General features: G+C 41.3%; 1 protein-coding gene across 2 annotated transcripts in view; it reads left to right on the plus strand.

The window, feature by feature from the left end:
• The first annotated feature begins 1,164 nt into the window (after positions 1–1,164).
• Positions 1,165–21,459, plus strand: part of Bmx (BMX non-receptor tyrosine kinase) — a 62,769-nt gene continuing 42,474 nt past the window's right edge. Inside the window, exons 1-6 of one of the 2 annotated variants that reach the window (NM_001109016.1) lie at positions 1,165–1,305; positions 9,573–9,719; positions 10,582–10,686; positions 12,604–12,685; positions 17,077–17,196; positions 18,676–18,740. In NM_001109016.1, the coding sequence (NP_001102486.1) occupies positions 1,303–1,305; positions 9,573–9,719; positions 10,582–10,686; positions 12,604–12,685; positions 17,077–17,196; positions 18,676–18,740 (522 nt within the window). In that variant the 5' untranslated portion in view covers positions 1,165–1,302. Of the gene's footprint in view, positions 1,306–8,331; positions 8,710–9,572; positions 9,720–10,581; positions 10,687–12,603; positions 12,686–17,076; positions 17,197–18,675; positions 18,741–21,459 lie in introns of those variants that run through there. The other variant, XM_087600457.1, reaches the window with a different exon arrangement.

The following is a 21,459-nucleotide window of genomic DNA, read 5'->3' on the forward strand; positions in this document are numbered from 1 at the left end:
TACTAAAAGGATGATTTTCTTGCACCCTACAGCTGAGTCTAATATACGGCATCAGAGGTGCTGGAGAGATGTCTCAGAGGTTAAGGGCTACTCTTTTGAAGGACCCAAGTTTAATTCTCAGCACCCACATGGTGACTCACAACTGTCTGTAACTCCAGTGCTGAGGTATCTGACACCCTTTCCTGGTCTCTGAGGGCACTGTATGCATGTGCTGCCAGACAAGCACTTAGGGAAAAAAGTCATACACATAGAATAATAAGTAATAAATAAATGATATATTTTAATGCCATTGAATTTATTGTACAAAACCAGCCAGCATGCACCGGAGAAAATAATTGATGAGGCCAAATACCAAGATGTGGTCATTACAAATAAAAACTGGCAGTCACACTTTTTCTTAGTGATATTGGTACAGCAAGCATTAGCAAAAGCAGTCTTGTTCCCATTTTTAGACTTATTTCTTTGACGTAAATTAACTCATATCCTGTAGGCTAAGGCATGTCGCAGATGGTAGAATGTCTGCTATTCTTTGAATTCTGTCAGTATTCTGATCGCAGGCTTAAGTACGGCAGAGGCAAAGGTATTTGTAGATCCAGGTCCCACCAGGGACCACAGCTCGTTTCTTCAGCTAGGTTTGATCTCAGAAGAAGAAAGTGTACTTGGCTGGCTGGCTGATTCCGGTTTTTAACCATTTTTAGAGGAAGACATTATATTGGGTCCCCTGTTTACTGACTATTGCAAACGTGGATATGTGCACCTTAGGGGTTGTAGTTTTTATTCTCGGGCCTCCCTTTGTCCAAGTGCTGGGTTGAAGTTTTCATTGCTTATTCTCTGGGCCCTTTGGCATTACCTAATGATTTCCTGACTCTGACCTCTGTGCGAGAAGTCAGCGTCAGAAGTCGGCTTTCACCGAGATATTTTCTTGTCCTTTCCAGCACAAAGCTCTAGAAACAAAGGCAGGGTTATCACATGTCCCCAAGTGCTGCCTGGGAAAAGCAGGAGCTGCAGTTATCAGAATGAAAACCTTTCTGAAATGTGCTTTTGTCTCTGTGTTCGTTGCATTCAATCACATCAACAAGTGTTGGCTAAGTGTTGAGCGTGGTTTCCTGTGGGATTGTGTAAGGCCCTGCAGGACAATAAATGCTTTGGGGGCACTCAGTTGTACAGCCATTTCTGACCCAACAGCCAGAAAAAATGTGACACAATTCACTGCTGCTGGAGAGAAGACAGCCCGAAGTTGAGTTCTTGCAGGAGCAGCTTCGCTTCACCGTGGTGAACCCCAGGGAGGCAGAAGAAGCCTAAATGGTGCGTTTAAGTGGCCTGCGGCTGTGCAGCGTCATAGCTTACAGAATAAATTAAAATCCAGATGTTATGGGGCTTGGAGTTTTTAAATTTTGGAAAGCCCATCTCAGAAACCAAAGACACGGAATTATCAATACAGAGGTGTTGGGCGGCCCCTGGGACTTGAAAGGGAGCTTGTAATTTGGGGACCAGAGGCTTAAATTGCTACCATTTCACTGTGAATTCTTCACCTTGCTCAAACTCTGAGTCAGGGTCTGCCTGATTGGGTGCCTAGCACAGCCAGCTGGATGTAGCTTTGGGCTCTTTCCTCTGCTGATTTTCTCCACATAGTACTGCCCTGGCAGCCATATTTCACGTTGTCTCTTTAACTGCTTGCAAAACAAACGAACAACGACAGAAAACAAACACCAACAGCTTTTAGATGTACCTTCCTTTCTTTATCTTTTCATCATGCCTTTTCAGCTACAAATGTTTACTTTTCTGTTCCTGAACTCTCCATAAACCAGAAATCAAGAATGTTCCTGAGGGATAGAGAGATTTGGGAGACAAATGGTACATTTGGTTCCCACGGCCATAGAATTAAAGAGTTCTTGCTAGCTACAATAATTTTGCTGGACTTTTAAAAAACACGGCAAATAAATCCTGGTTTCTGACAGTGCTCCCGAAACTCTAGCATTCTCACGAGCCACCAGAGTCAGCTGTGCTCTTTACGTTTTTAATTTACTCTTTGATAAGTGTATACATGGATGCAAAAATATTTTGATCAAGTATTTATTTAGTTCAGCTTTTGTTTCCTCTCACTCCCCTGAAATCTGTTCTTCTTCTAAACAAGTCTCCTTGCTACCATACTTCTTTGTTTTTACCCAGTGAGTTTAATATGTAAAGAGCTTGAGTGGGGCATAAGAAAGGATAAATTATCTTTGAGAAACACGTCATTGTCTTCAGTCTTCTGACTTTGCTGTGGTCTATTTTTCAATGTAACTATAGAGTGGCGTGGAGCAGCCTCATCTCCTACGGTGCTGGGCAGGGCAGTGCCATTTTTCTCCTGACTTCTCAAAACCCTTCAAGGCAGTTATTGTTTTTACTCTGTTTACAAATGGGGAAGTTGAGGTTTGGCAGGGTTAGGTAATATGGCAGGTTGCAGAGAGACAGAGAAAGATTTGAACCCATCCATGTGTGATGCTCTTGCCTAGGCCAGCCCACTTCTAAGGATTGACAGATGCTACAACAGTGCTAGCTGATAGATTTGCCACTTTTGACTCTTCTCATGAAGATGCCCAGAGGGAGTGGCCGTGGGTGGGAAGCCAAAAAGGAAGAGGTTGCTCAAAATAAGAAAAGGTGGCTTAGAAACCCTCTGGAAGGTACAGAAGACGACTCTTAGAAGTAGCACTGGAATTTTCTCTTGGTGAGAATAAAGTACGCCTTGTTTCATAAGCTTATCTGAGAGCATTCAACGTTTGGTCTTCCAAAATGCTAAGGATGTGAGTGTTGACATTAGTCTTTCTGACTATCTTGTGCCAAGATCAACTGTACCTCTCTGAACTGCACAGTACCCTGTGAAATAGGGACTTGTTGGTTTCTACAGAGCTGAGGGCCAGCAGCAGAAGCTTTGTTTAGCCAGTTTGCCCGCTCTGAATTGTACTTCTTGTTCTTGCTTAAGCTTACCGTTGTGTTATGTTTAGTGGTTTAGCAGAAGAATAAACAGGGTCAACTTTGGGCAAATATTTAACTAAGTTATCACAGGAATCTCCAGTTTCTTTTTCAGACCCTTGCCCAATCTTCATTTGGAACACCTGCCTTCTCCTGACTAGTCTTCTGCCCATCCAATACACTCATCACTTTACTGTGTTAGCACCAACCAATCAAAATCTATAGCTAAATGACACGGAAAAGAAGACATAAAACAAGAAAAGGATAAGAAAGTGCTGTTTCAGCTCTTTCTTCTAAAGAACAAAGCCTTAAAAACCTCATCTTGAACTCTCCGGGGAAGAGGTTTCAGTGCCAGAGCTACTAACTGGACATCTCATCTTTCTCCTGTCTCCCGTTCCCACTTCTTTCACTCTCTGCCATTTATCCCCACTTTTTTTTTTTTTTTTGGTTCTTTTTTTTCCGGAGCTGGGGACCGAACCCAGGGCCTTGCGCTTCCTAGGTAAGCGCTCTACCACTGAGCTAAATCCCCAGCCCCCTTATCCCCACTTTTAAGGCTGCATATTTTTAGCACTATTCAAAATGTGCATTCTAATTCATCTATAGGATCTATGTTTCTAGAACCAGGGATAAAACATGGGGCCTTGTACATGATCGACAAGCATTCTTTACCTTCATGCTGGACCCTAGCCTGGAGTTTTACTATCTGACACTGTTTTGAGGCGTCTTGCTGAACATTTATTTCCTTGTCACATCTTTCTGAGAATTCCCTCATAAAGGTTCCTTGCCCAGGTCACAGTAGACCCATATTTATGCCGAGTTCCCTCAACGGAAGTAGCTTTGGTCGAACATATAGATCACTCTCACATGTGAGTCTCTCTGCATCTCTCTGTCTGCCTCTCTCTCTCCCTCCCCCTCTCTCCCCCTCTCTCCCTCCCTCCCTCCTCCCACCCCCCCCCGTGTGTGTGTGTGTGTGTGTGTGTGTGTGTGTCTGTCTGTCTGTCTGTCTGTCTGTCCGTTTCTCCCTCTCTTTGAGACAGGATCTTACTGTGCAGTCTTGGCTGGTCTGGACATCAGTATTTAGACCAGGCTGGTCTTGAATTCATAAAGACCCTCCTGCCCCTGCTTCCTGAGTACTGGGATTAAAGGCATGTGCCATCAGCCCAGTTATTTCTGAGTATGTCCAGTGCCATAGTATGAACACGTCTAAGACAAGACAGCCAAATCTAGCTCCCTGGACTATTTGTAGATTTGTAGATTTGGCAAAATCACTTAGGATGTTAGGGTTCAGTATGTCATCAGTAAAAAGTTACTGTATGTGTTCACGTCCTATGGCTGCTTTCTTGTGTTTAGGTTAGTCTTTTCAGGTTTAGGTCACACAGTGGCCATGTTGTTTTCTGTCACTGGTATCCTGGTCAAGAATGTGAACTTTAGAACTAAGTGAGCAGGATTCAAATGCCAACTGCAACACATTAGCAGTGTGACTTGATATTCTATACAGTTCCAAGAATGATCTACAGTGGCTGTATTTCAGTTTCAAATGAGTGTTGGGTTTTTTCTTTGTTGTGTTGTTTTGTTTATGTTTTTTTAAGACATAGTTCCTCTGTGCAGCCCTGGATGCCCTGGAATATACTCTGTAGACCAGACTGGTCTCAAACTCACAGAGATCCACCTTCCTCTGCCTCCTGAGTGCTGGGATTAAAGGTGTGCACCACTGCTGTCCAGCCAGGCTAAAATTTTAAATACTTTTCATTGCTTGCAGGTTTTTTTTTCTTCTTTCTGTTACAGACCCAGGGGGGCACCTGATTCAGGGCAGGGAGTGTAGAGGACACTTGGCAAAATATGCTTGAATATGAGACAGAGGAGGTCAACTGCCTCTCGGAATCCATGTTTAATAAGCTTAAACAGCACCTGCCAATTTACCAATATAATGTGAATTACAACAGCGTCATTTGTTTTGCTATTGTAGTTTCATCACCTATAAGTAAGGACACCAGTTACAATATGCTCCGCAATGTGATTCTTACAGTAGAGCCATTTCACAAACTACCCTGGCACAGGATGGTTGTGTTAGGACATGCCTAATAGGATTTATAATCGCCCACCCGTAAGGTGTGCATGGGCATGTGTCATATCCCATCACCCTGGGTGACTACAACCAACAAATAAACATTGCTCCAAGGTCTTAAATAGTGCACGCTATACAGTGAGCCCTCCTTAAGTGTTGGCAAGGATCATTAGTACTAATTTGTGTGTGTATGTGTATGTGCACGTGCACGTGCACGTGCGTGTGCGTGCGTGTGCGTGTGTGTGTACTTGAAGGCTCGTTATCAATGTCCTCCATCCTATCATAACTTTCATGATCTACTTCTTTTTCCCTTTGGGGGCTGGAAAGATGGTTCAGCAGTTGAGACTACATCCTGTACTTATCTTGCAGAGAACATGAGCTGGCTTTCCAGTATCCACATTGGACAGTCATAATTGCCTGTAACTCCAGCTGCAGGAGGATCTTACAATGGCACCTATGCTCACATGTGCATATGTATACATGTGCGCACACACACACACACACACACACACACACACTTTGTAAATTTTTTTTCTTTTTCAGCCTGTTTATAATAAAATGAATGGGCTCTGTTAAGTTCTCACCTCCCACACAGTTCATTTTGAAGTCATCCTTTGGTGCCCTTAGTATGCCAGGTTTTTCATTTAAGCAGCTTCATGCAAGAAGTCTGTGACAGAACACATTTTATGAATCAAGCCAGCAAAGCAGAATAAGAAAGGGGACTGCCTCGTCCTGCTGCCTCAGTTACTTCAAACTACCGAGGTGCTTCAAACTGCGGCTGCACAACAGCCTTGCATATTAGTCAGGAAAGCCATCTGATGTATGCTTGTTGTCACTCAGGGTCATGGATAGGTGACTTTTTTTTCAGTTGCTCAGTGTAAACACCCTGCTGGCTGGAGATTAAGCATCTCAAGGAGAACTGACACTTTGCACTTATTCTCACAAGATCATTTCCTTGCGAATCTTAAATAACCATGGTTATGATGAGTCACACTAATGCAACAGGTGGCTTTTATGAATGTTATTAGCAGCACGGTAGTTGCTGCTTTCACTGTATTGATTTCTGCCGGGGTTGGTTTTGCCTCTCTGTGCACGGTTTAATATGCTTATGGAAATAGGCAGCAAGGATTTGGTAAGCAAATTGATGTTTCTATTCTCTGTGGGTGGTGTTATGAGAGTCCAGCCACATCCCACCCATTCCAGTATGGAAATAGATTCTTGTTTAATGCTAACTGGGTTTCATGTGGCAGCGTATTGTGAAAGGGGCTTCATGAACTCTTACCTTCTGCTGGGACTTCCTTCTGCTAATCCTGGGCAGATCAGACCTGGCAGGTCATTGAACAGTCATAGGAATCAACATGAGTGCCAGAGCCCCCTTTAGCTGCTATCATAATAAGAAAGAGGCGATGGCACAGTTTTACAAATTAACCCTTTTAGAGTATCACTTCCTGTAGCAAGTGGGACCACAGAAGTGCTTTCAGTTTGGACCTCTTGTTGGCTGTAAAGAAGATAGAAATCATGACATGTGCAGAGTGAGACCAGAGACCATTTGATGCCATGAAATAAGACAGACTCAGAAGACAAATACCACATTTTTCTTCCACGTAAAATCTAGATTTAACTTTCTTTGTACGTGCATGTATAAATGTATATATATATATATATATACATACATACATACATGTAAGACATGAGAATAGAAGGGAGACTATGAAAGAAGAGGAGGTGGTCCAGAGGAAGCAGGGAAAGAGTACAGCAGCATATGTGCAGGAAAGCAAGAAGAAATAGCATTTAGGGGAGGGTAGTTGGGGACCAAAAAAAACAGATAAATATGTGAAAATGTCATCATAAAACTCTTTAAGAACAATTCTGAGTGGGGGGTGTTGTTTTTATTTGTTTGTTCGGTTCGTTCGTTGGTTGGTTTTGGTTTTGGTTTTATGAGACAGTGTTTCTCGGTGTGGTCCTGGCTGTCCTGGAACTCACTTTGGAGACCAAGCTGGCCTCGAATGCAGAGATTCACCTGCCTCTGCTTCCAGTAAACTGAGATTAAAAGTCTGAGCCACCACAGACAGCCAATTTATTTTATTTTTAATTATGTGAGTGCACAAGAGTGCAGTGCCCACAAGACCAAGGGCATCAGATGCCTCTGGAGTTAGAGAAGTCCCCAGAGGGAAAGGAAGCAGGTAGATGGAGAAGGGGAGGGCCAAAACTGGACAGAAGCAATGAGAGTTTGTTAGAAGATAACGAAAGTGTCAAGATAGGATTCTTTGAGTCTGTAAAAGTCTACCTTAGGGTACTTGAAGACCTGGCTCCAGTGAATTGAATTTCAGAGACACATACATGACTCCAAATGCTTGGTACATATGAATCACACATCACAGAATGTGAACATTCCTTAATGATACTCAGCTTGCATGACTACATATCTGAAAAGAAAAAAAAAACTAATCTAGGGACGTATTCATCTTTTTCTTTGGCCTGCTTAGCTCTCAGTTTTGTAGAATAATCACGTATCATGTGTGTTTAAGTAAAAGAAAGCATTCACAAAGGGCAGGATTAAATGAACCATGATGCTAAAGTTTGACAAGTTATAGCTTGTCTGGAGCGGAAGGCTTGTAAACTCTTAGAAATGTATTTTAGAATATCATTGAAGGCCTCATAGCCTTCCTTTCTATTTTGTACTCTTCCCCCCAGTATATGTAAGATTTCACGATTCTTCTTCATAATCCTCTCTATATAATTTCCTGCAGACCCATCTTTAATGTAAAGTGCATGGAAGTGTGACAAAGACCCCAGTATGCAAGTCATCATGCAATGCTGGGAAAGACTGCCTCTTACCCTGGAACAGATCTGCTAACTTCATAGATGGCTTGACAAATACTGTGGTAGCTGCACGTGTCTGAGAAAATTGGCAAGAACTTTTGATGGTTTTTAATGTAGAAAATGAATATGACACAAAAGTGCCCTCCCTGTGTGCCTACTACCCAGTCTTATCACCACGCCCTGTGTTATGCTCACAAAAGAACAGGCCTCCCCCTTTAAAAAATCTATAAAACAATATTCAGGGCCAAAAATATGCAACATTTTCTTCTATTTAATGAGTAGGAGTGTCTGAGATCTGCCCAAAATCAAGCAATGCTCTTGAGAATAGTTTCAATAGTCATGGTCTCCTGACCTACATACATTCCCACCTCAACACCCTGGCATTTCCCTACACTGGGGAAACAAGCCTTCACAGGTCCAAAGGCTTCTCCTCCCATTGGTGCTGGACAATGCCATCCTCTGCCACATATGTGTCTGGAATCTTAATCCCCACTTTTAGATTCTGTGGTCTATATCAGGAGGAGTGACTGGTGCAGATTTATTGAACTCTAGCCCGTGTTTCTTCGTCTCTCGTTCTATCTACTGCCTGCTGTGGAAGGCTCCTCATACTCCTGGGCTAATAGGAAGGGCTGGCTAGTGACTGGCTGGGTTTGCTTCCGTATCTGCGCCTGCTTCCATGCTAAGGGAACAATGTCTGTGCCGGGGCTTCCTGATCAAGAGTGTTAATAGGATGCAAATATTTTCTCTTTTAATGCATGGCCCTGCCATAGTCAGGGAGAGCCTGAGAGATGTGCCTCAGAGCAGGAACGTTTTGCTTACAGCTTGAGAGTTAAAGTTAATATGTAGACCTCAGCTCCACAGAGTCTAAGGTAAGTAAACTTCATTATCTTGAGACCATCAAAGATAGATCAGAACCAGTGGGCACTTAATTGCTAATAATGGTGCACTCTAAAAAAGCTAAGAAGAATATGAAGTCTATCTCTGTGACCCACAGCTTAACACAACTACTTTTCTCTATTAGATCTGATACCAGAGGGTCTCGGTGGAAAGAGAGAGTTGCTGCGCTTCCTTTTCTCCCTAAATACCTTCAGTTTTAATGTTTTCCATAGTTTGGGACTGAAAAGTATTTCTTTTGTGAATGTGCTCTGTCTGCTGCTCCTTCCCATCTCTTTTGAAATTTTTGTCATCTTTTTTACCTATCTTCCTGAGATTTAATCTTGATACTGTCAATCACATCTGCATCCTTCAATGTCAGAAGACCCAGTTATGATCCTGGGTGGGGACTGGCCCGTAAGATGATACCAATGGTTTGTGGTGATTTGGATAATCTGGCAAAATATCTGGCCCCAGGCATGGAAGAAAGTTTCAGTTACCAGTTACTTAGTAGATGGTGAGCTTCCTGGAGTGCAGTTTAAAAGATTTTACTGTCTCCTATTCAATTCAATAAGTGTGTGTAGAGTGTTTCCACAGTGGAGAGCATTTTGATCAGTTATTTGGGAAGATGGTACAAACATGGTAACTGTATGATACAGAGTTGGACATGAGTCAGGGAAGAAGTGATATGCTGTAGAAAACCTGCATAGTTTCAAAACTCAGAACAAAGGCAGAAGAAAACTAGGAGGGATTTGTGGTCTACTCTATAATCCTAATTCAGTCTTATATTTAGAAGTTGGCATCTTTATTCTCCCTGGACCTAGCTAGACACTGCAATCATTTCAATTCTTTTCTTTAGGACAACAATATGGATAGTAAATCCATTTTGGAAGAACTGCTTCTCAAAAAGTCACAGCAAAAGAAGAAAATGTCACCTATTAATTACAAGGAGCGGCTTTTTGTTCTAACCAAAACAAGCCTTTCCTACTATGAATATGACAAAATGGTAAGGTTCTCCTTCCTTGTTTTGTGCTATTTATTATTCTTCCCAATTCCCCACAAAGTCCTTGATTATAACGAAAGAACACCAGGATTCCTTACTCAGAGTAAAAAATCGGCTTGTATCAACATACTGCACTGCCTCTCTTAACCAATGTATGATAAATTAAAAGAAAGAATTGAAAGTACTTATTCATTTTATTAAGACCAATCAATCATAACATGACTTTAAAACTGTAGTTTTCAGGTAAAGTAATTTGTGTTTCCTGGAAGACATTAGACATGTTAGAGAGCTATGTCAGCTGTCACAACTCATTCTGGGGGCCAGCAGGGTAAAGCACTATGGGCATCAGGTGGACCGAGACTCAGGCTACTACTAAAATACCTCACAGGTCGAACTTCACACCAAAGAGGTATCCATCGTCAAATGTTAGTAAAAGCGTTGAGGGTGAGCGATGCTGCCTTAAGACAGTAGTAGAAACAAGAGCATCTCTGTGTAGTTAAGAACTTGAGCATGGGGGGGGGGGGGGGACTGAAACGCCATCAAAACCCGAAATGAACTAAAGACACTTCCTGGCATTAAACCTTGATTTCTCTATTAACTACTCGGCAGGGCATTTCAATAAATATTACACAATTCTCAAATGAGATTAACTGTCACTCAGATACTTGCCTTTGGAGACACATATGTGCGTGTGTCCATAGTTTAGGAATATGATTGCCACAGACATAGAGCAACAAAACATTGCGTCTCCATCGGCTTCCACATCCCTTAGTCTCCCTCTAGACGTTAACTTCGGCTGTACACTAGTCCCTGCTCACCATGACACACTGACCTGCTATAGCTTCTGATTTGCTTTCGAATTCAGAAACGAGGAAGCAGAAAAGGATCGATAGAAGTTAAGAAAATCCGATGTGTGGAAAAAGTCAACCTTGAGGAGCAGACACCCGTGGAGAGACAGTATCCATTTCAGGTAAACGGGGTGGGAACAGTCTGTTTAATATTTTCTATCGTGAGCTCATTGTGCCCAGGAAAATAACTAGATTGCAAAATGACCCCTTGAGACATTGATAATGTTTGGAATACCCCCAGGTGTGCGCTGGCAGTTTATCAGAACCCTCCTGCCCAATCTGCTTCTCTCAAAGGGAGGGGAAGCGAGATGACAGTGTAACTACCATGGTCTGACTTGCTTCAGGTCTACCCATCTCATTAATGGAACATTGTGGGGTGTCTCTCTTCTCCTGGGTAACAGTAAGTAGGAAACTATGCAGGATTAAAAACCCAACTCGCCCTGTGTCTCCAAGGAGATGGCAAAATAGACCGTAATAATACAGGGTAAGTGAATGTTAAAATGGAGGTTGATGTAATACATTCCTTGCTCCTCACCCCAATATGTCGGGGAAATGTTCTGTTGGAGCTCACATTTGGGTCGGAAAGGACCAACAGACCTTAACTAGCAAAGGTGGAGGAGATAGCAGGACAAACCAAACAGAAAGTGCCAAGGCACTGGAAGCTAAAACAAGAGAATGAAAGAGACCAGCCTAGGGAGGCAGGTGGTGTTATACTATGAAGAGCTCTACCTTCCATGTTAACCAACTTTTATACCAAAGGAATCTTTTTTAAAAGCACTGTGTGTGTGTGTGTGTGTGTGTGTGTGTGTGTGTGTGTGTGTGTGTGTGTGTGTGTGTGTGATATGCTCCCACATGCCACAGCATGAATGTAGAGTCAGAGGACAGCTCGTAGGAGTCAGTACTCTCTGTCCACCATGTAGGTTCAGGGGATCGAAATCAGGGCATCAGGCTTGATGGAAAGCACCCCTCCTTCTGAGCCACCTCACTGACCCTGTAGCCCCCTAAAGAATTTTAAATAGTCACATGTTAGATAGAGTGCCTTTGTGAGTTGTTTCAGCAGAACCAGGCCTACAACAAAGCTATCACCCAGTTGGGAAAAACAGAGGAAGAGGTGTCCATGGAGGCAACCTCAAACACAGCAGGGACACAGAGGCTACTCAAAGCCACGAATGTTTTCCAGCCCTACAGAGTTACTAGCCCACTACTTATGTTTATATACCCATAAAGATATATCACCGTTTAGCCAGGGTGATGGTGGTGCATGCCTGGAGCACTGACTGGAGAAGTAGAGATAGGCTGATCTCTGTGAGACCAGTCTGGTCTATAGAGGGAGTTGCAAGACAACCAAAGCCACACCAAGAAATCTTGTCACAAAACAACTCCCCCATCACAACTTATCTCTGAGTATACTTACTCATTTGTTAGAAAAGAGAAACCACACCCTCATATATAAATAAAAGGAAAACTATTGATGTAGGATAAGCCCAGCTACTAGGAGATCTTTCATAAGTGGTATGTGTTATTTCTCAGTTGTAAAAGAAACCTGATTCAAAGAGAGTGTAATTTTCAAACTGGGGCAGGTGTATAAGCATATGGGTACAAGAGGAGGGCATCAGGTTTCCTGCCTGTGGAGGCAAGACAACACACCAGGTGCCCAGCTGTCACTTTCCAGCTGATTCCCTTGAGATGGGATCTCATACTGATCCTGAAGCCCCAGGGACCTTCCTTCCTCTCTGTGACTTCCGTAGGACAGGGTTTGCAGGTTTGTGCTGCAGTGTGCTTTCCTTACCCACTGAACCATCTCTCGAACCTCACAAAATACTTCTAATTGTGACAGGAGTCACTGACTGGTTAGAAAGATAGACCGCAGCACCTCTAAGAAATACGTAGTTTACCATATTAAACATAACTCCAAAGCTAATGTATGTTCCATGAGAAAAGGGTTATTTCTGGTAACATAAAAATTTACAGGTACACCAGATTGAACTATGAAACACTTGTATCAAAATTCATTGCTCTTCTTTTTTAATCCCATGCAGATTGTGTACAAAGATGGGCTTCTTTATGTCTATGCGTCGAATGAAGAGAGCCGATGTCAGTGGTTGAAAGCGCTGCAAAAAGGTAACGAAGTGCTGTAATGAAGCCCTCAATGGTTTGCCTACGAAGCTCGGGCGATGGGTTCTAGTCATGCTTGCTTTTCCGTGGTCACCGTAGCTTCCACACTAAGCACAGAGCTAGCTATTGTGTTTTCCGCTGGGTGCGGTGGGGGAGGGGCTTGGGGGAGGGGCGAGGGCAAGGGGCAAGCCAACTGAGTTTCCTGCCGTGCTTCTAATCCTGTTGCTTCTAGTCTATTACATATAACATTGGCGATGTTAATAAACAGTTAGCATTAATAAGTACGGAGCACTAACCACTTGCCAGCCACTCTATTAAGCACACATGGCAACTTGTTGCATAATCGTCTTGACAACGCTATGGACAAGGGTATTATTAGTCTTCATTTTTTTTTTTACACAAGTTTAAAAGAAAATAGCCAGATGCCACAAGCCTTCATAATGGGAATCTCAAACTTCAATTACCTGGGTCCAACTTTTTAAATCACTATATTTTAACCTAAGTCACTATATTTTGCCCCAAACTGAGAATTTAATAAATATTTTGTTCGTGACTTTTAAGCTGCTACAGTAATACAGGAGAGATTTGTTATTATTAATTTAGTGCCATGATGTTTCCCTCTACAATCTTTTTGGTTTAAAAAAGGATGTAAGGATAATGTGTCACTGAAATCAGTGGTTCTACTGGTGCAGCTTCAGGTTTTAACATCCTAGACAGAGGAAGAGTTTGTTTTTACATTTACTTTTAGGTGATGGCGAAATCTCAGTGCACCTCCCATTACACACAGCCATTCCACATCAATGCAAATACATCCTTTCCCGCACAAAGCTCTCCGTTTTCCCTTTATGTGAAAGGACTTAGAAATCTATTTTGTAGAATAGGGAAGTGGTACATTATGGTGAAAATCATCCCTCATTTTCCGTAATCATCTCAGTGAAGTTAGAAGTGTATCTATCAGAGCCGGGCAAAGCTATTCTCTCTCTCTCTCTCTCTCTCTCTCTCTCTCTCTCTCTCTCTCTCTCTCTCTCATATACATATATGGAACATATTTCTTCTTTTCTCCTATAGCAATTACATTTATGAGTGACTTCAAAATGGAACACAATATCCTCTTACACATAGATCATTGTGGTTATAATGGGGCTTATAGATCATTGTGGTTATAATGGGGCTTATAGATCATTGTGGTTATATTGGGGCTTCCAGAAGGAGTTCTAAGGTTTTGCTTCTCAGCCATTCATCTTTTAAGGGACTCTCCTAGGGCTCAGTTGATACTTCTTATATTCACCTCTTGTTTAGGCCCCGTGTCTCCATGTGTGAGTTCTTCTGGAACTATACATATTGTCCAGGCTTTGGGGAGGGGGAAGGGTAGTACACCTGAGGGTTTATAGATAGAAACGGAGAACAAGGAGACAAGCAACATTACATCTCTTGGTGTTCACAAAATTGTAGTGTCACTATTCCTAGAGCTGCTGCTTGCACAACAGAAAGTGTGTGTTTTGTTAATAGTGCTTTGTACTGGTGGACAAAAGACATCGAACAGTCATTGGAACAAATCCATGCTTACCCTCTCTCCCACAGAGAGTGCAAGGCAGACACTCTTGGGATTCGGTAGCCATTGGAGGATGTCAGGGATACAGGGTCCTTCTAGCCCCCACCTCTTAAAACTTTTTTTTTCAGAGCTGGGGACAGAACCCAGGGCCTTGCGCTTCCTAGGTAAGCGCTCTACCACTGAGCTAAATCCCCAGCCTAAAACTTTTGTTCATCCTACATTACCTAGTACTGTGGCTCACATCTGTAGCTGGTCTTTGCTATGTTGGGGGCTCTTCTTTCTCCCACACTTCCTCCCTCTGAGTTTCGCCCCCTATCACTAGATAGGAGAAAAGGAAGGCTAGAGTAGAGAAAGAGAAATAGAGACCCCTGAATCTAATTTCATTTTTCTTATTTCTTCTTTGAACACGACTACTAACATAACCACAACCAACCCCACTGAGTGACCAACAACCACCAATCCTGCCTCTTGAGACCCCAGCATTCATTAAACTTCTAAAAAGTTCCCAGAATTCCAAATATTACACAATCACAGAAACTATCTGTGGCTGGCAAACCACACCTCTGCTAGAACACAAGGCAAATCATAGCCAGCTGCTGTGGACAGCCCAAAGCAACCCATATCCTACACCTGGGATTAAAAGGAAAGCATATTCTTACAATAGTTTTGTGTGTTTAAAAAGAGCCAAAAGTCCAGAATTCTCACTACACATATCTGTCTCTGCATATTATAGACGTTGGGAAACAGTATCTGTATATGCTTGTTTTTTCCAATCTGGAGGAGAGAGAAGGTGAGTGACATTGTCATCAAGTTAGCAAACTACCTTGCCATGGGAAGACAAAGACTCAGATATTCTTTCTTAAGAAATTTCACCAGTTTTCACCATAGCAATCTATTAACTCAGTAAGAGTCCTGATAGCAATAACAGTCAGTCCTCAGGGCTGTTGCGCAGACTAAATGATGCATGTGAGAAAAAGATACATAAAGTCACATACAGTTCTTAAAATATCATCAAGTGTGGGAATTGTTGCAATGTGGACTTTCGGACATCATTGGACAATTATTTACCCAGCAAACTCAATCATATTTGTTGGAAACATTTGAAATCTTGACACATTACAGAGCGATAGCTTATAGAGCAAGAAAGCATGCTATTCCAGTGGTTATTTGGGACTAAAATTAGAAATTAGCATTTTATGATCTTAATTCATTCTGTCATAATTAACCTTTAATGCTCATTAGCTTTTTCCTTGGTGCCAGCATTTTCGGCTAAACTGAACTGAGGTGTACTAAATAAATGTCACTACTAAAACCTACTGTCGACTGAACAACTGAAACCAATGACTTATGTATAGTATTTTATACCCTGTCAGTGATCCAGCACAATGTTGATTATTATTCCTTAGGTTGGGTTAATAAAGGAGGAATAAGACTTTCTTGGTTTCAAAGTTAAGGATTTCTAGGTGAACATAAAACAAAGAGGAAAGAGTTGGAGCCACATATAGAGCCAGCCCTCCCCAACTAAAGATGCTTCTTAAGCTATTAGCTACTAAACCCTTGGAAGTTTCTCTGCTGTACTGCAAAACTCATTAATTTTCTGTACATAGGGTATGACATTTCAAGATTAGAATTTAATTTGTCTAGATTAATATTGCCTTATTCTCATGGTTCGTTTTTTTTAATACTGGAGTTGTAGCCCAGGACTTGGTGCTTGCTAGGCGGGTGCCCTACCACCCAGCTACACCTGAAGATCCTCTTCTCTGATATATACATACCCTAAAAAGTACCCTCTAGCTAGGTGTGCTGCTGGAGTCCTGGAGTCCCAGCATTTGGGACTTGGATGCAAGAGAGTCAAGAGTCAAGGTCAGCTTTGGGTACACGGTGAGACAAAGCTAGACTTCTATACATGAAAAATAAAATTTTGTCTCAGAAAAATGTAGTTTTTTTCCTCCTCAAAGTATTCACCCCTTAGAGTAAGGATGTCAAAGTCATGGGAGACAAAGAAAAGACAAGAAGCTATTCTAGTTCAAAGACAACTCAAATACGAAATTTCATACATAATGCTGAACCAGAATTTTGATCAGAAAAAGATGTAACTTAAAGAACATTATTGGAACAATTGCAGAAAATCAAATGTAAAATATATATTCAATTTCCTGAAATTGACAATTTGCTTTATAGTTAGATAAGAGAATACCCCTGGTAATAGAAATTGTGTGGGGAAATATTCATGGGTGACATTATTCAAGCCATATAACTGCTGTTCGACCTAAATTATTAATTGAGTAATAATGATAAAATTTTAGACTAAAAATTGTGTGTGTGTCTTAAAGAGAAAAAAGCAGCAAAGTATTTAGTAAAAATTGGGGGGTCTAAGGAAAGGCTGGAAAAAGGATACAGTACACGATTCTTGCTGTACGTTTGAAACTTCTCCAAATGAGAACCCATAGCAAGTACATGTTCTCAGAAACTGTTTTGCCTAAGACCTAGTCCTGCCACCCAGCCTACTTCTCCAACCAAAGAACATCAGGTGTTATAACCCATTCAGGACCTTCCATATGTACTTATAAGACCGTAATGGCAAGCTAGCCAGTCTATACACTTTTACTAACTCGTTCATGTCAGAATTATACATTCTGCTGTGGTTAGACTGTGGATTGTGCTGTGGTTTCTGTTTATTTGAGTTTATTAACTTCCTAGTGACAAATAACTGCTTTGGTAGACTTACCTCAATTGCTGGTAAATGAGATCGCCATTGTAAAGAAATTAAAGCATTTACTTACTGCACTGCTTCTCTTGGGCCAATGTCTGCTTACATCTTGTACTCTTCCTGCTTGCCCTTCAGAGATACGGGGCAACCCCCACCTGTTGATCAAGTATCACAGTGGCTTCTTTGTGGATGGGAAGTTCCTGTGTTGCCAGCAGAGCTGCAAAGCAGCCCCAGGATGCACTCTCTGGGAAGCATGTATGTGTGATGGGACCTTGGGGTGGGGTCAAGCCTATCCAATGCCAGATTAGTTTTCCAAAAGCAAAATATGCCATATTGGTTGACATCCTAGCAATACAGCTTTGTGAACGCTAAGTTAAAAAATGAAGTCTAACTTTAGTGTCAGTTGAATCACACTCCCTTAATATTAATCTATGACCATTTTTCATTTCATGAGAAATGTTTTTAAAATTGAAACCATAATAAACAAACAGAGAGGAAAAGAACATGAACTTGGATGGGTAGGGAGGTGGGGAGAATCTGGGAGGAGTTGGGGGAGAGAAAAGAATATAATCAAAATAAACTTTATGAAAACATTATAATAAAATGTTGAAAACATGGGTTGAGAAATGACCCATTAATGCCTCTTATAATTTCCTTTAAATTAAATGTGAGCATATCACCACAAATCAAACTGCTAGGTTATCACACTTGATAAGAAAATAACAGGCTGGAGAGATGGCTCAGCTGTTAAGAGCACTGACTGCTCTCCCCGAGGTCCTGAGTTCAATTCCCAGCAACCACATGGTGGCTCACAACCATCTGTGATGGGATCTAATACCCTCTGCTGGTGTGTCTGAAGACAGCGACTGTGTGTGTGTGTGTGTGTGTGTGTGTGTGTGTGTGTGTGTGTGTGTGTGTTGGTTCCCAGCATTAGCACTTCACAAATTGTAATTCCAGTCCCAACAACAGATCCAATGCCTTCTTCCAGCCTCCTTGAAGACTGCATGCATATGGTACATAGATACAATCAGGCAAAACACCCAGCTATAAAATAAAAATAAAGGAAAATTTTTAATCAAAGGCAGGCACGAGGACATATATTTGTAATCTTGCTACTCAGGAGCTGAGACAAGAAGATCATAGTTTGAGACTAGTCTGAGATACAAAGCAAGTTTAAGACTAACCCTCACATTGAGAACCTGTCTCAAACACACACACACACACACACACACACACACACACACACACACACACACACACACACAGAGAGAGAGAGAGAGAGAGAGAGAGAGAGAGAGAGAGACCAATTCTTTCTTCTTATATAAAAAAGCAAAAAACCTCATGGAACAAACCTTTTTAAAAATATATAGTGAAAAATACAACTTAAATACGTAATATTTAAATATCACATATGCTAACATGATGATGGCTATCATTACAAGATTTGTTTAAAGTGATTGGTCATTCTGTACAGATGTGTTGGTTTCTTAATAACATGTGGAAATGAGGTGTAAATTGCTTGTTGGATTTAGAGGAACTTGAACTTTTAACCCAAGCATTGCAATATGTCAGTGGCTGGAAGTGGATGAGTGCTGTTTGAGTTGAGCATTGCATGAGAAAGCTTCAGAATTGCTGGAAATGTTAAGTCTAAGTTCAGTTGATCTGGTGAAAGCAGTTCATTTCTTTTCTGATTCCCGGTGTTGGGTGTTTTCCTTTGTTCTGTTTGCTTTTCAGATGCTGATCTGCACATTGCAATCAGTGATGAGAAACACAGAGCCCCCACTTTTCCAGAGAGGATAGTAAGTCCAGTTTTACATTATTTTTAAGGATGGGCTATTTGCACACATGTGTCATTCTATTTTGTCCTAATTCATCCTCTTTCTTCTCCACCACTGGTCCCCATTCATATTCTGTATGCGTGTCCTATGTATTCCTTGACCCTCTCATTTTTTTCCCCTTAAATTTTCTTTCCTCCCTCTTCATCATTCCTGCTTTAGTTTTATGATCTAAACACATACACATTTACACAGAGAGAGACATATGCATTCATACATGCACCTGTACACATAGTTCTGAATCTAGCTTCTGTATATGAGAGAAAATATGCAGCATTTGCCTTTCTGGGTCTGGCTTATTTGACTTAACATAATGCTTTCTAGTTCCCATGTTTTTTTTCCTGAAAATCACGTGATTTTGTTTTTTCTTTACATTCCATTGTGCGTGTGGATCACATTTCTTATCTAGTCATCTGTTGAGGGACACCTATGCTTTTTCCACTTCCTAGCTATTGTGAATAGTGTGACAGTAAATGAACAATATACATGGGTGTGGGTTACAGCTCCAGTTGGGGGCATAAACCTGGAAAGCAGACACTAAAAACATGAGGCAGAGTAAAGTCTCACGCAATACCCAACTTCATTCAGAGCATGAGACAATTTATATTCTGAGGCCATCTGACAGTTGGAGGTCAAATGAGCAAAGGTCACATAGTTTAAGCTGGATACAGTCACAAGGAAAATCACGCTTGGAAACTTCTCTGAACTAACAAAAGATGTTGAGTAATCTGACAGAAACCCACTCCTATTGACTATACCTGGGAGGGGCATGAAAGCACATTCCAAGAGCAACCCATGTTATGGAGAAACAAAAGTTACAAAACATTTGTCTTGTTCCCTTGGAGTTATCTTACAAGCTCCCAGAAATCTTCTCACACAGCTTCATTCATGGACCATGTTCCAACAGGTATGCAATTATCTCTAGGTCAACAGTCTAAAAAGTATTTTGCAAGCAGGATATAGTAAATAAACCGACAGTTGCCAGATTCAAGACTAGAAAATGGAGACTTCATATGAACTTCTCAGCAGAGAGAGAAAAAACTATGAGCTATCACTTATATCTATAGTTAGTATTAAATAATGTTTCAGGCATAGAACCATGTTAATTAACTTTGTTATTTATTAACTACTAGGTCTTTTGCTAACCAGCAAACCTAGAAGTAGCCACCCAAAATGCATTTGTGTGAGACAAATCTTTGTAATGGTTTCACCCATAACAGATACTGTTTCTTTTCTTACAAATATGGACAAAATTACCTTATGAAACAATCCTGGTGATGAAATGGGAGTCTATGGAATATGAAACATTAAACAGCATAACTTATTCTCTCTGTTACTCACCCCAAGCCCTTTAATGGAACTTCGCTGCCTCCAGATAAATTCTTTGACAGACTCCATAGTTTTCCAGTCATTGTGGTATAATAACAAAAATCTCCCCAATTATTGGTTATTAGAACAGCCTCCAAAGAGAACTGGGGATAGTGACACACACCTTTAATCCCAGCACTCAGAAGATAGAAGCAGGCAGATCTCCGAGTTGGAGGCCAGCCTGGTCTACACAGAGAGAGTTCAGGACAACCAGGACTACACGGAGAAACCCTGTCTTGAAAAGAAAAGAAAAGAAAAGAAAAGAAAAGAAAAGAAAAGAAAAGAAAAGGAAAGGAAAGGAAAGGAAAGGAAAGGAAAGGAAAGGAAAGGAAAGGAAAGGAAAGGAAAGGAAAGGAAATAAAAGTCAACCTCCCAAGTGTCTCCATTGCTGTTATAGCTACTTTTTTCTAAGTTACAACCTCTTCCCTTTACCTTGCTCTGGCATGCAGCAACTGGAAGCCTGCTTTGGGGTAGAGATCATGGAACCACTGGGCCTTCTGACCCTTTCAGGGTAAAGCCAAGTAACAAGAATATAATGAAAAAGACATACTTGCATAGCTACACATGGTCCTAGTATGATCTAGTAGCTCATGGCAGCTGCATGAGTTTTCCAGAATGTCTTTATCTTATGAAAGAATTATATCAATTTACTGCTGAGGGGGCAGATCCAAACGGAACTTGACAGGAAAAGATTCTTGACACTCAGCCCTTAAAGCATTTGCCACACCCCAAACTTTGCACTGGGTTATCCCTCCTATTTTAGACAGAGTGCCTTCAAGATGGTTTCTAGCCAGCTTGTAACCGGGGATGGAGCCTTTCTACAGAAAAACAAGCAATACTTTGACAGCTCTAGATCATGAAAATATATGCAACTTACACACCTCTTTCTTTTGTTGATAGCCATAGTCTTCTATTTTTAAAATTCCCAGGGAGGTGACAGCCTCTTCAAATCCTAGGAAGTGTTTCAAGTGGCCTCTGGGTTCCCTAGGATGTTATCTGAAATGGTATCTCTGGTCTATGATGTGTTTTAAGTTCTGATTATTTTTCTCCTTCTGATAAAACCCATATCATTTTCCTGAATCAACACAACTGACAAAAACAACTCATTAAAAAAATGAAGTAGATAGCAAGCAGTCTTCAGTTTCATGTCCATACAGAATTTTCAAAATGTGACATTATGTGGAAACAAGATGTTTTGGGGCAAAATTTATAGTTCAGGATCAAGATGAGATTACACAGGGTAAGAGTGGGTCATAAAGCTGAAGGCTGGTACTTTTGTAAGATAGAAGGCATAGGACTGTAAATACACAAAGCA

The sequence above is a fragment of the Rattus norvegicus genome, chromosome X (assembly GCF_021556685.1).
Source record: "Rattus norvegicus strain SHRSP/BbbUtx chromosome X, alternate assembly SHRSP_T2T, whole genome shotgun sequence".
NCBI classification, from domain to species: Eukaryota; Metazoa; Chordata; class Mammalia; order Rodentia; family Muridae; genus Rattus; species Rattus norvegicus.